Genomic DNA, 14751 nt, shown 5'->3' on the forward strand with positions numbered 1-14751 from the left:
CCTTCTTGCTCACACCAATCAGCATCTACAAAAACCCTTAAGAAAACTTGGATATGACTTATAGCTTCCCTTTGTTATCAATAAAGTATTTTTGAATTGCGTTGAAGTAAATTTAACTACTTTTTGTCGTTGTCAATCATATCAAATACTAATGAGATAAAATAAAGCTTGTAGTTGTTATGAGACCAAATGGTAAGTCTGCCTGTAGTAAACAGCAAAATGCGCATTTCTCTGACCTCTTGCAGCCAGGTAGAAGGAACAATGCACATTTTTGCTCAGTTAACAATGTGAGCCATGCAGCAAACAAACTATTTCTATTTCTGGCTTACTTACACAGTTCGCTGTAGGGTGATATTATTACATGCCTGTGGGAGATGGAAAATCAAGGTCATGCATGTTTTAAAATGACTATTAGGAGTTAGTTTGCAGCTTCCATGCAGTCTAATTCAGCATGAGATGACTTTTGAGTAACACCTGCAGCTCCGCTGTAATAATCTAGGACAATAGTCAATTAACAGGGTGAACCGCTGTAAGGTGGAATGAGTGTGTCATCCAGCCCCCTCCCCCCGCCCTCCCTGTCTTTGTCCCTCCTCCAGTCCTCATCCGAGCAGCTCTCTCCATCTAGCCGCGCATCCAGCTCCAGAGCCGCGCCAGGATGATCCGCCGCCTCACCGACAACCTTCACTTCACTTTCACTCCTCTCCTTTAACAGAGCCCCTTCCTTCACCCATGCGCTGCCTCCCTCCTGAGATGCGACACCGCTGCCTCATTTCCCGGACAATACCTTCATCTTGCGTCTCTCCTCGCTGATAGAGAGCATGCCCGACGCGGGGACGGGAGGCGCTGCGGCCGCCGGGGGTGCGACCACCTCCGGCGACGGCTCCGAGAGCTCCCGCCACCGACACCGAGCGCAGCAGGGGGACTCGGAGAGGCCGGAGCCGGGTTCTGCCCCGCAACAGAGCTCCTCGGGAGTCCTGGGTGAGTCGCGTCGCTTCGGACGGTGAGGCTTGGAGTCGGAGGAGAGGACAGGTGAAACAGCAGCACCATTCTTCCTCCTCCTCCTTTGTCTCCCCAAAACGATCACATCGTGTCACTCCAGGCCTGTAATTCATGGTGTTACCTGCACTTCTTGCCCGGAATATGTCTGTTTTTGCCTCTGCTTAGAGAGATGGCTTCATTATGCACATCTAGAGCTAGTTTGACCTTATTGTTGAGTAATGAGTAGCTTATTACCACCTCCTGTCCCAGCATTATTACTACACCGTTCCTCTGAGCTGCTTTTTTGCTGCATAATGTCTGTTAGGCCTGCAGTTGTTCACTCTTCTTTGTAAACAAATATTTTCGTCACCCAGGGATTTTCTGAACTATTGCAGATGATGCCCTGCAAAAGTATTTCACTTTTATTTTCACATTACAACCAGAAATCTGAGGAGAGCACATGCATTCAGGCCCCTTTCCACTCTATTACCCCTAAGTAAAACCTAGCACAACTAAATATGGTGTCCCCCTATGGGGAAACTGTGTGTAATTTAATACAAAATCCAATAATTATTAAAAAACATCAGGTTCAGTTCAGTTCAGAGTACGGCAACCTACCAAAACAGGGCCGTCCACCTTAATTTGCAGGATATTGGAAATGATAAAAATAGCAGGCTGGTGTTAACTCTGGAGGAGCTGCAGAGATTCACAGCTCAGGTGGGAGAATCTGTCAACTGAAAGCACAACTCACAGCGCTTTAGAAAGTAAAAGAAGTAGTTTAAATTGAAAAGACTAAAATTGCTGATGTATACTATGCTAAAACAACCAAAGACAGAGGACAGACAAAATCGAAAGGTCCTAAATGTCATCATCTAGAAGTATATTTTAAAATAGGGCTGAACATTAAATCAATAACAATATATATTGCAATTGAAACATGATCAATAGTATGTATGAGGGCAAGAAGTAAGACATTGTTGATAGAGAGCTACAAGAAGCCTCATGTGCACTTTAGTAGAAACCTTGTAGGACGTTTTTTTCTTTAGAAAAGACAGGAAAACTTGTGAGGACAAAACTCGGTTAGAGGTTCTCAAAGGCCCAAACAGTGTTTTAATGGTGTTATTTAGAACCAAGCATTGTCGTGTTTGGAGGGCTCAGTCAAAGTTCAGACCTAAAAATAATGAGAATGTTTGGAAAGACTTAAAAATTGCTTTTCACAGACACGAGCTGCATTTCCATTACTAATGTCTGCAAAACTTTGCCAATATTCTGCTAGTTTCGAAAAAATAAAATTTCGCATTTGTGGTGTTTCTAATTAAAATCACACATGAATAAGTTTGTTAACAAATTAAAAAACATGCTGCGCCATCATTCTCCTGTCACTTCCTGTTGTCTTTTCTGCCAGTAGTAACGTTCAGTTTTTATCACGACTTGTGCGACGCAATAAAAAGTGTTTCCATTGCAATTTTGCGAAATACACTAACTTCAATGCAGCAAAAAAAAAAAACAAAAAAAAAACACCTCATTCTAGTGCAAAAACTTTTTATAGAAAAACACAAGTTTTTTCAAAATTGCCGTGTTTCCATTAAGCAAATTTGTGCAGTTTTATGGTCGATGTAAACGCAGCTGGTGTGACTCAACTTGTTGAAACAAATTTCTGTTTTTAGATAAAGTTGGTAGAAACTTTCCCCAAAAAGTTTTTTGTATTTCTCAATTATCACATAAAATCCTAAAAAGAAAATAGAAGTTTTTGGTTGTAATGTGACAAAATGTGAAAAGGTTTAAGTAGTGTGATTTACTAGGAAGTCGCTGTAGATTTCAAGTGGATTTTTCACCGTCTGGCCATACATACCAGCTTGTTGTTCAGCACGAGAGGTTGGACTACTTATTGTGTTTTGTTTGTGGTGTTGTTCATTCTTTAGACTCTCCTAACGTGATGATGATCACGTTTTTGTGCGATTCAGCTGCCTAGGTGGAGTGTTATGGTTTTGATATTTCTGGATCAGACCTCATCGTTAGGAGAAGCCTTGGCTGGACTGTTTTCCTGCATGCAGGGTGCAGAGACGGCCTCCGTGCTCGATGCCAGCACTGCTGCAGAGTGATGCAGTGGAGCTGTCAGCAGCACATGAGCGCTCCTTTCCACTGTCGGTGGAGGTAACCTGAGCAGGCAGCAGCTGACTGGACGAGCACGCTGATGTCATCCTCCTAAGAGGGTGGCACCACCGGGTGTTTGAATGGGTCACGAACACTCTGGAGGGTCAGTGGAGCACAGATTAATTGAATGGCTTCATTTGTTGGTGGCGGTAGAGGAACAAAGGAAAGGACTCAGAGTTTGAAACATTTAAGAAAGAATACAATGAATGAATCGTAACTTTTGAGATAATGTGTAGATGTTTCTTAAATACCATTGTATTGAGTTAATATCAAATCTACTAGGTGTTAAAATAGGGCTGCATGATGTTGGATAAAAACTGATAGTGTTTTTTTCTAAGCCTGTGATATTGCAACATAAAAACAGATGACCTGAACAGCACCTTACATTATGCTGCACTCCTTCCATTTTGTTGACAGTTTGCACTGATCTTATCTCTTACTGTGAAACCTACCAGTATGACTTTTGTCTCTATTTGATATTTATGCTTGTTAGACTGCAAAATATTAGACATTTTTGCGATGGTTGATAATATTTGATCAGTTTCCTGTTTTATTTATTCCTCTCTTTCTCATCTGTGCTTCCATCTCTCTGTGACCTTTAGCATTTTTGGTAATGTCATTAGCGTCCGCCGTGAGACTATCCAGCTGGCTAAATATGACATTAGCATGAATAATGCAAGTTCATAATGCTGGAATATATTAGCCAACAGTTACTGCACTCCAAACATTGTGATGATGACATATTACGCAGCTCTACTGTAAAGCCTTAAATATTTTACATTAATCGTACAAAAATGAGGGAACAGAAACATGTGGATCTAGAGAAAAGCAACAAATCCATTTTTTTCCTCAAAGGGAGACGAATTATATATTTTGTGTTGTTTTGATGAAAACTTGTTCCAACGCTGTGATTTTTTTTATTGAGAGTCAAACACTCATAGATAGGCAGACGTAGAATCTACTCACTCTCAATCAGTTTAATCTTTCAGGTAAAGTCACAGTGATCATACAAAATAACCAATGAAATCAAGACATTTTAAATGTATTCTTTCTTGATTTAAACATGTTTTATACAAAAACACACACCCTTCACACATTCCAGGTATTTATCTTACAGGACATCAGTCTTAGTGAGCATATCAGATTTAAACTACATAACAGGAGAGTAAGGAAATATCTGAACAAGCTTGTCTTGTTTGGGAGCTTTGCTGTGACAAAACTTCTTCTTTTTAAAAACAGTATGGCAGCAAAACATTGATTTGTAGAGTAGGAACTCAATAAACCACTTCTGGAACAACAACAGTGTTTGAATAATAAAGAGTCCTTCATAAAATCATCCTATCCAAACTGGGTCATCAACGGGACAATTATCCGAAATACAGCAGCACATTTACAACAAAATGAGTGAAAAAGAACAAAATTAAGATTGTGCAGTGGCCCTGTTAAAGTCCAGACGTCAGTCTGGCTGATGAGCTTCATGGGGAAATGAGGAGAATACCAGCAAACCTCACTGAATGAAAGCTAATTTGAAGGAAGAGTAGAGGTCGAAAATCCTTCCACAACATGAAAAACTGTTTCTAGAACTCAAGGTGGCTGCATGTTGGAGTAAGTTTGTTTCTGATTTATTCTCTGTTTGTTCCTGCTCACAGTTTTTTAGGTTGCATGTGTGGACAGTTATTGCCTCTGGTTTTGGATGCAGTGCAACTGGAAGGATTTTTGTTTTCACCTTTTTACTTTCTGACAGTTATTATGATGACGACAACATATTATTTTCATAACTGGGAGCAACTGATTATTATAGCTGAACTATGAACCAAAATCCCTGAGGGATTAAAGAGGAAGCTTCCTGGATGCAAAGCAGAGAGAGGGAGGAAGTTCATCTCTTCCACTGATCATAACATTCAAGGATCATATCCCCAACTCCAACGTCTCAGCTTTCTAACCGTATGGCCAGACAAAGCTTTAAAGGGGAGTGGCAAAAGCAAATGAGGTGGATTAGCAGTGCTTGGCAACAGCAGCCTTTCGTCAGAGGCTTTTTCAAATTTGTTGCAAGAGTGACTGCTACCAGAGAACCATCCTGTCTACAGCATCACCATCCACAACAACGATTATAAGATTATATTAGTTACAACAAAACCTAATTTCCCTTTAAATTACTTTGAGTTGAACTGAATTGAATTCAGTTTAATAGAGATGAATTGAGGGAGGTGTTGCTGGTTATTGGTTCTCTCTGATCAGACGCTATAGAGAGTTTTCACAAACAGTATTTTTATTTTGGCTTGATTTTTCTTGAAGAAAAGAAGAATTAGGGACGTTGCTGTGTGTTTTTCTACATTTGATGTTACAGTTAAATAACAGAACTCATTAAAAAAAAATTCATGGCTTGATTTGTAAAACCCTAGAGCTGAAAGGAGGTGTACTTTCTTTTCACTGTGACTGAATCTATCAGTCCAGGTTTTGCCCGGAGGGAGCTTTGTTGCTGGAATGCATGCTAAATGTGGTTTGTCTTTCTTAATCAAGGTATGGGGCTGAAATACCACGATATCACATGACCACCCTCACATGTGTGGCTGTCAGTCAGCTTACGCAGTGGCAGGAGCGCCGACTTCTTCATTCAGCGGAGACTTTGGTGGCAGCTTGGAAGGATTTTCTTCTCTGGAGTCTCAGATTGTCTCCATCCGTCTTCCGTGTTTTCCTAATCCTGCCACAGTAGACCTCGATGACTTTGATCCTTGATGCCACCATCCTTTGTAGCTCAAACACTCGTTTCAAGGATTAATTAATCTCTCGTCATTAGAAAACGCAACATAAAAGTCACAGCAATTAGACCGTGTTCCCTGTGAGGCTGACGCTGATAAGGTTCTGTGTTGTGGAAATTAGGTCATGTATTTTCTGGCTGTCCAATCAGCTGCCAGGGATATGTGAAACATACGCTTATATTCAATCTCGCTGAGGAAAAAGATGTGATGTCCACCGGTTTGAGGTAGAAATTTGAAGACTTTGCTGACATTTTGACAGATATAAATTAATTCTCACAAACTTTATTGTAATAATGAGCTGAATGTAAGTGAAAACAGTGTTTTCCAGGTTCTATGACTGGTCACCCCTGCAAGTCATTAAGTGTATAAAATCCAGCACTGTCAGGTGTTCAGACTCTTTTTTTCTCAGCACTTCAGTGAGTTTCAGCTTGGTACCATGATAGTTTGCTGCCTGTGCAATAGATGGAGTCATGCAATTTACTTGCGACTAAATATTCCCACTATCAGCACAATGGGAACAACAGCAACTCAGCCAAGAAGTAAATTCACAGAGTGGGGTCAGCAGATGTTGAGGCGCAAAGTGACCAGAGGTCACCGGCTTTCTGCAGAGTCAATAATAAGGGCTCTCTTTTCTTTGTCATATACAGGAATGAGAATTCAAATTTCTTTAAGAAGGAAAACAATTTTACAATTTTGTTTTCAAACTTTCTTTATCTATTATCTAAAAGTGAAAAGATTTTTAAGTTTCCAAATAAATACATCCTAGTGAAGCAATTACAGAAATCAGAGTTTTTCCTGATCATGTTGCAAATGTGTTACTGTGGGATGAGATTTAATTCAAATTCACTTGTTTATTGCTAATTAAATAAAACCCTCAGCCAAGTTACAGCTGTAGTTTTAGATGTAGCATGCCAACACTGTCTTAACCACAACACAGTCACATTTTGCGTTCGTGTTTCCATCTGCGTTCTGGACCAATTCTTATATTTTGCTTTGGTTCTGGTTTATATAAAGCTTCATAAAATGTTGAAGAAGGTTTTGTATTTATGTCATGATCTGTTTGCTTCCTTGTAAACTTATTTATTAACTCCACACTTGATGCTTGCTATTAATAACCGCTCTTTATAATCTGGAAAGCGCATGGAGAGAAGGTCTTAAGTGGAAATCTGCACTTTGGCTGTGGTCCAGCCACTTAAATAAAGTTGAATACTTCAGCTTTACCTCTGACAGGTTCTGTGTCACACGGGTTTCTCCGAATTCAACAGCACTGAAAGGGAGAAAAGCACCCTCTGAAGTGTGGAAAGGAAAAGCTGTTTTCTCAGCAGCAGACTGTATGAGCCGCTGGCTTTGGCCCTCCCACAGCTTCATAAGTGAAGGGGCTGAGGAATGCTGTTCTGTATGATAAAATACCAGCAGTATGTTCGCCTAGTGACTCCCAGCTTAATGCGTTTCTCTGCTGCATCCGCTTCTGAGCCTACATTGGTTATTCGATGCGTTTTCTGTTTTCCTGCTCTTCTTCTGTGGTGGAGTATGTGCTGAGCTGCACTTTGGATGACCTTGCTGCTGCTGAGATTTTGTCTTTATTAACCTCAGCTGAAGGGTCAAGCACACAACTGGGGTATTACTTTAGGAAAGAAACAACAAAGTACTCATCATAATAAAATCACAGTGCCACAGTGATGTCATAGCAGCAACCAGGGCTCCTCTGGGCTCCGTCCTTTTAAAACAGACGTTTTATGTTTCTGCAAATATAAACTATAAGCTCATATGTTCCTCAGAGCAACAGTGATTCGTCTAATTGCTATTGATGCTAATCTGACCTTATTAGGCGTATCGTGTTCTGGCTTCACATTAATTGCTGCCTGTCAAAATATAATGTTTCTTTTATAATTTACATTTGTACTGTCTCAGCTGTGTCACTTTAATTTCTTGTGCCACAAAAATCTTGACTTGTTCAGATGGAGTAAATGTTTCGTTGGAGTAAATGAGTCGGCTGAATCCATTTCACTTCAGTAACTTCTGACAATTATGTAGTTTTACTCATTATGCTCTTATTAAAGTGATACATGAACATTATTGCCTGAAAATGTTACAAACAGTTAGAAATATTAAAATATTTTGATTCTGTTTTGCTGTAAAAATTGATGTACATAATAAGAAATAAAAAATTATTTTTATAAGTACATGACCCTTCAACTTTTATTGTCAAAAGTAGTAAATGTGTACAATGAATTGTTGCTGTGGAGCTTTCATAGTAGCATTTATGATATTGCAAAGAGTTCTTGATGCTATTCTTTCTAACAAAGTAGAGAAGAGAAACAGGCCCAAAGCACCACAGACCCTCCACCCTCCACCGTGCTTATGTATGAAACATGACATATGTGACCTCTGACAGCTGGAAATGTTTGACCTGTGGAAAAAGGTCTGTGGCAGGAGGGAGTAGCTGGCAACAAAACTGTGGATGTTGCAGGGCAAATGCATAGGAGGGAAACATTTTTAAAGTTGCATATTTCTCTGCACCACTGAAGAGAGATATGGTACTTGTAAGTGAGGAAAAAGTCAAGCATGATTCTTTCAGGAAGCTGCCCAGCAGTGCAGAATAACTGAAATTCCAGGACACTGCCTCACCTTATTTAAAAATAAATAAACAGTGCCTTAATATCTGGTCCATGCTTTAATACAACATTTTGAAAGTTGTTAAATTTAGATGATAGAGTATTAGCGTAAAGAACATCAGACTGCGGCATGAGAACTCTTGTGTTAATTCTGAGTTTATTCTTTACAAGTAATCACATTTAATTGTCTTGTTTTTGATGACTTATCATTCAGTCCCTTCAAAGGGTTTCATATACCTTTGACTCTAAACTTCCTCACACTGTGAAAGCCTTCAAGGAAATACTATCATTTTTGAAACTGGTTCAACAGGCAGGTGTAGATGTTTGGTTTTCCCACTCGCCTGTTCTATGAGGGACTTTTGAAAAACCACTTTCTTTTTGTTTCTGCAGCTCTGTAGATGGCCAAACCTGGAGCTACTGGACATACAGAGATGTTTCAGGAAGCTACAGACAATTTTCCTAAGTTGTGATAAACAATTTGCCTTGCAAGTAATGACTTACTCGCCCTTAATTCTCATGTTTTAATGTCTTTATCTGTTCGTATATAATGCATCTTTGCCTCCAGAGACGCACCACCAACTTCTGAGTCCCTATTTATGCTGTCTTGATGTTCACACTTTTCCATTTATAGCCATGAAGATTATCAAACCTTGTGCAGAAAAATGATAATGCACACCCGAGAGCTTAAAATACTTTAAAGTACAGATAGAACAGCTCCTGGTGTTGCCCATTCTGTGCTTTCTAAGATGTGTAGCAGAGATTTTGCCGCTGAGTTTAGGCTGTGATCAAAGCAGTGCGTGACCAGAAGAAGAAGAAGAAGAAGTGGGATTAAAGGGGGCTTGGCGATCCTGCCCTTCATTTTCTATAACTTCACTAAGCTTTGGTTTGATTTGCCTTTTTCTTAGCTGCTGAGCACACCCTGCAGACAAACAATGACCGTGGTAAAGAATGCTGCTTTTAGGCTTGGTGGCAGAGAATTGCTCCACATTCGTTCCGTTCCCCATCCTCAACAACTGGAGGGCTGGGAAAGTGCAAAGAGGATTGTTCTGTCTTCCACAGCTCATAAATGGACGTATTATCCGTGTCTGCATCTGCACAGAGGCGCTCAATGTGAAGCTGGGGAGTTTTAAGCCACTTTATTGCACATCTTGTTCCTCTGCCGTTCTTGTTTATCTGATAACACCCTCCTGTGACTCATTTGGTTTGGCCACTCTTTTTGATTTGTTTGGTAGAGGTGCAATCAATCCTCATCCTCACCTCCTTATTAGCCTCTTCAAGAGGCTAAATTTCAGAGTTAAACCTCAGCATAAGGCAGAATTATCTGTTTGTTTGCAGACGTCCTGCTGCATATCTTAGGATTGTTTTATTGCTTTTTTCTCTTCCAGTTTTTTTACGTAATGAATGAGAGGTGTATGAAGTTTACTGCAGATTTTGCAATGGAATAAGAATTTATTGCTATCCTGTCAGAGAGTAAATTTCTCATCTTTGATGGCAACAAATCATTTTCTCCTTTGTTGTCAGTCTCAGAAGCTGGCAGCTGAGGACAGTAAAGCTTTTAAATTTGAATAAATTGCAGTCTGTGGCGTCTCTTACGGTATTTATTTATTATCTTTCCTGAATCCATCCTCAGTCACTGGGGCGCTGAATTAATTTAATGGCTCTGTCCTTGTGTGTCTTCACGATGCTGATACATTTAACCTTCAAAACCCATCCACCGAGCCGAGGGTCGACCGCAGCTCTGTGGAAAGAAAGCACATACACTGATTGGATCAGAAAACAAAGAAGCTAAAATATAAAAATGCTGACAAAAATCACCTGAATCCGTTTATATTCTGTGTTTTATGTAGCTGTGTTGGTGTTGTGAAGGACTTCATATAATAAGCTAAATGTTTTGTGTTAATTTTAGCAGAATACATGGAGTTAAATAAAATGTAGCAGTCTTTTAATTTAATTTAATCATTATCCAGTATTGTGAAAACATAACTCTGTGTACATCCTATTTACATCCTGACAGCAGGATGTAAATGTATTTTGATTTTGCTTATTTGTCACACAGGTCATAATCCGTAGTTAACGTCTACCTTCTCTTGTTTCTGTTTTGATCTTTTCTTTATTGCTTTACTTAGATCTTGCCTTAATTCATTCCTGTTTGTTTACTTCTTGGCTTATGCTTTTAGAGTTTTGTTTCTTTTATTAGTGTTTCTTTCAGTAATTGTTCATGTTAATATTTCGTTTTGCTACTGTTTGATAGTGTCTGGGTTTTCCCTTCATTTGATTGTATCCTCTCTCTTCCTCCTTCCCTCAGCGTGTTTCTCACCACAGCGAAACACAACGTGACGAAGAGGAATGAGGTTTTCTATCTCGTCATTCCTCTTCTGTTTTGCTTTCCCTCCAGCTGTTCCTCATTCCCTTGATTACATCTGCTTATGTACTCTTCTGCTCCCCATTGTCTTTGTCTTCCTCATGTTATTCTTCTGTTCTGCGCCGCTCAGTCTTTTTAAAAGTGTATTTTTAAACTCTTTATTAAATTGGTTGTTATGTAACTTATACCTCCCTTTCCGCATTTTGTCTGTCATACATTACAACAAAACGACCAGAATAAGCACTAAATGAAGTTTTTAACTTATCTTTTAAGTAATCTAAGCTCTCCTTTCTAAGCTGGCCTTATGTTAAAGTAATTTCACTTAGATTGATCACTTGAGTCACTTAATTTCCCCTTAAACAAAAAACTGGAGTCTTACTCTGTACCTTCAGTCTTGCACAATCACTGTGAAGAAAACCTGGCTTGCTCTTTTTTTTTTAGCTAAATTTGATTAGTTATAGGGTCTTCAAGCATTATTGATCAGGTGTTATGCCACCGCCTCTTAATTGGATTTAAATCCAGGCTTTGACTAGTCACTCCAAAACCTTCATTTTGAATCGCCTTGTTGCTGAAATCTGCTGTACAAGTAAATTTGACTTGATTGCTTTTTTAAGTAGCTTGTTCAGAGGTAAAACGTTTGAGCTGCATTTAGTTGTGGCTACTCTATTATACTCTAAGTCAAATACATTTAGTGAGTTTTAGATTTTGAACCTAAATGTGAGTTTGTGAAAGATAAGCTTAGTAGTAAGTTGTGTTAACTTTTTTATTAATTAAGTCAAACATTCAAGAGTCAACTCTTGAATGTTTTGTTCTCGGTCATCCCAGCGTTCAAACTTAGCCCTTGGAAAAAATGAAAAACCCAAAGGACCTGTAAATACTTGTAAGTTCAGATTAATGTCAATAAATTCTTAAACAATCAGAAATCCATTGTAAAGAATATAAAATAATCTCCGTGTTTAAGGGCTTTTTGATTGCAGCATTTAGTTTATTGGCCTGGAGATTGTAGGTTGTACGTTTCATGGTGAGATTGCTTTGGCTGCAACGAGGCAACGAGGCAGGATTGCCGCATGGCAGCAATAAATAAATTACTAGAACTTACTTGAAGTGCTGCCAGACCAGTGAGGCTCTTATTGGTGTGACTCCAGTGTGACGATAAATTCTCTGATGACCCAGCAGCACAGGTGCAGGTTAAGTGCTGAAGTGACTTTATGAGATCAGAAATGCTGGGAGTTTGAGAGACATTCAGTAGAATCTAAATAGGACTCAAACCAAGATCTAGTAATGCCCTTTTGTGGAACAGCAAAAGCCTTTAATGCTCATTTTCATTTGTCTAAATGCTTACAAAGAGCTGAATAAATCGAGATGTACTGTTGCATACATTTTCAGCTATCAAAGGCTTAGGGAATCAGCGCTGACTAAGTTATTAGTAATATCTTCTTCTGCTTCTCGCTGAGTAGGAAAGGAAATGGGAGGGGTGTTGTAGTAATCTACAATAATCACTGGTTCCTCGGGGATATTGATCGGACTCTGAGGCTTCTGCGTCTCTATTGTCCAGAAATAGATCACACAGATCAGCTATTCAAGTCGTCCGTCTGACTCACTGCTGCCGGTCTTGTAAAATTCAGGATATTTTCTAATAGATGTTGGATATAAAACAACACTTTACTCAGTGATTACTGGGTTGCACTGGAAGTTCAGATTATCTTATTGTCACCATAATTAGAACGACTTCCTGAGATGAAACACAAACTGAATTTCCTTTATTTTGATGCCGACCAAAGTCGTCCATTACTCTTAGTAAGTCAGTTAACCTTCATAAAATGGCTTGTTATGTAACGTCACTACTGAGACACAGGAAGACATCAGGCAGATTTACACCAGCAACATTAAGCTCTGAGTTAAAGGTTCAGCAGTTTTCCTGAACCCTCCTTCGGTATTGTTTAAAACAAAGGATAACTGGAGATGAATGGAAAGGAAAGGAAGGATTCAAAATGTAGAAGTGATTAGATTATTAAAAACTGAAGTCGGGTTTTGGACTGGGAGAGAGTTCTCAAAATTTGTGTTCTTTTGTATCTGTTTATATTTTTTTCAGATTTTGTACCTTTTCATTCTTCGATTGAGCTGCACAATATATAAAATAGCAATCATCATCACCACAGTTATTAATATCGGTTATATCAAAATAAATCAATAACAAACAATATTGTAAAAGGCATGTGATCACTATCAATAGAAAATATGTCTAATCGAATATTCAAATGTTCAATCCAGAACTGCACAGCATTCTGGGGGATGTAGGCAGAGAAAAGCCTTTAGCTACTTTGCCTCTCAGCGACCTAAGTTAGGTTGGTGAGATCAACTAAGTCATTATTTGGTTACTTAGCAACAACCTGTTGAGTAACATGTGGTCACCGAGCAACAACCTGTTGAGCAACATGTGGTTGCTTAGCAACAACCTGTTAAGTAACTAGCGCAGCAGCAGTTTAATGTTTAATGTTTTGCCTCCATTCCTCATAACTGCTTAAAAATAAAAAAAACACTGTCCTGGAGTGAAAACTGGATAAAACAGGAATGGTCATGCTACCAGTTTGGCTGTATTTCAGATATTTAAAACCAAAACGAATCAATAATTATTGATATCTACAGATATGAAACACTTATATCGTGATACGTTTTTCAGCTATGTTACCCGGCCTTACGTTATGAAGGAACCACCTGTATGGAGGATCTAGTTCTGTCAGAAATGAGTTAGATGTTTTCTCAAAATGTGTTTTCTTAAAGTATCCTGCAACCAAATCTTTTATTCAGTGAGAAATGTCCTGTACTGCAGTGACTCTTAAGCCTGTTCAGTACAACATAGAAAGACTGCTTTCATGTATTAACATTGCTTAGGAGTCTAATCCATGTTCTTTTGTTTTCTGTTCTTCTGAAAAGCCTTCTTCCACACTAGCGGTTGTTCCCAGCTCAACAAGGACGTCTTTTTGCTCCACAAAGGCCTCTATTCATTACTTTATATTTATTATCAGCACTCGGCCATTCATAATTCCCAATCCTCCTGCTTGACAATGTTCAATTCAGCTGGTTAGATAAGCAGTGAAATAGTACTTTGCACTAATGGGGCATGAAAAGGTCTGCCTTTCACCTTGGTTACCTGAATGAAAGGCACACAACTTTATTTTCCTCATTTAACCTCGGAGTGATAATGCGGCCGAAATATACCAGCTGACCCTGAATGAGCTGCCAATTAGCCCACTTGGCAGGAGGAAAGACACAGTGGGAAATGAAGGAGGGAGATTTATTGAGTCTGAGTGAGGAAAGTGATGCAAAAGAGGGAAATAAGATGGTATAGGGGAAAGTGATACTTCATCTATTCTGCTGTGTGAGCGTTATAACTCCTCTCCCCCTAAATCGTCTCACTATGTCCTCTTCTTGGCACTCAGCCATGGGTGCCTCCAGTGTCACATACAGTCATTGGTATTTTGAAGCCAAGGACAGGTCCCCATTATCCTCCCTGCCACCGATAATGAGGAAACCAGAGTCCTGACATCCACAAAGGTTGACATCTTTATCCCATTTGTCACAGGGGTGGAACAGATACCTTTGTCTTCCTGCCAGAGAAAGAAAATCCTTATCTAAACTACAGGATGTGTTATTATAGAAAAGGTAGTTTTACAGATTTTTCTGGGCATTTGGCTATTGTTTAACCTTTCATAAGATTGTTAGAGGAAGATATAAAGATTCAGTGATGTGGAGGCTGTCCGATCCCACTCCTGGTGAAATGACTCCTGCTCCTGCATGGCTTCCATTTCCTTCCTCATTTAGTCTTTAGACAAAGCACTTAACTTTTATTTGATCTTCTCCCCATTAGGGCTGGACAATAAAT

General features: G+C 39.3%; 1 protein-coding gene across 1 annotated transcript in view; it reads left to right on the forward strand.

The window, feature by feature from the left end:
- Nucleotides 1-578: 578 nt before the first annotated feature.
- ano8b (anoctamin 8b) overlaps nucleotides 579-14751 on the forward strand; it is a 46902-nt gene continuing 32729 nt past the window's right edge. Inside the window, exon 1 of the mRNA XM_015041556.1 lies at nucleotides 579-978. Within this exon, the coding sequence (XP_014897042.1) occupies nucleotides 819-978 (160 nt within the window). The 5' untranslated portion in view covers nucleotides 579-818. The remainder of the gene's footprint in view (nucleotides 979-14751) is intronic.

The sequence above is a fragment of the Poecilia latipinna genome, unplaced genomic scaffold, assembly GCF_001443285.1.
Source record: "Poecilia latipinna isolate Pla-1442-1.1 unplaced genomic scaffold, P_latipinna-1.0 Scaffold557, whole genome shotgun sequence".
NCBI classification, from domain to species: Eukaryota; Metazoa; Chordata; class Actinopteri; order Cyprinodontiformes; family Poeciliidae; genus Poecilia; species Poecilia latipinna.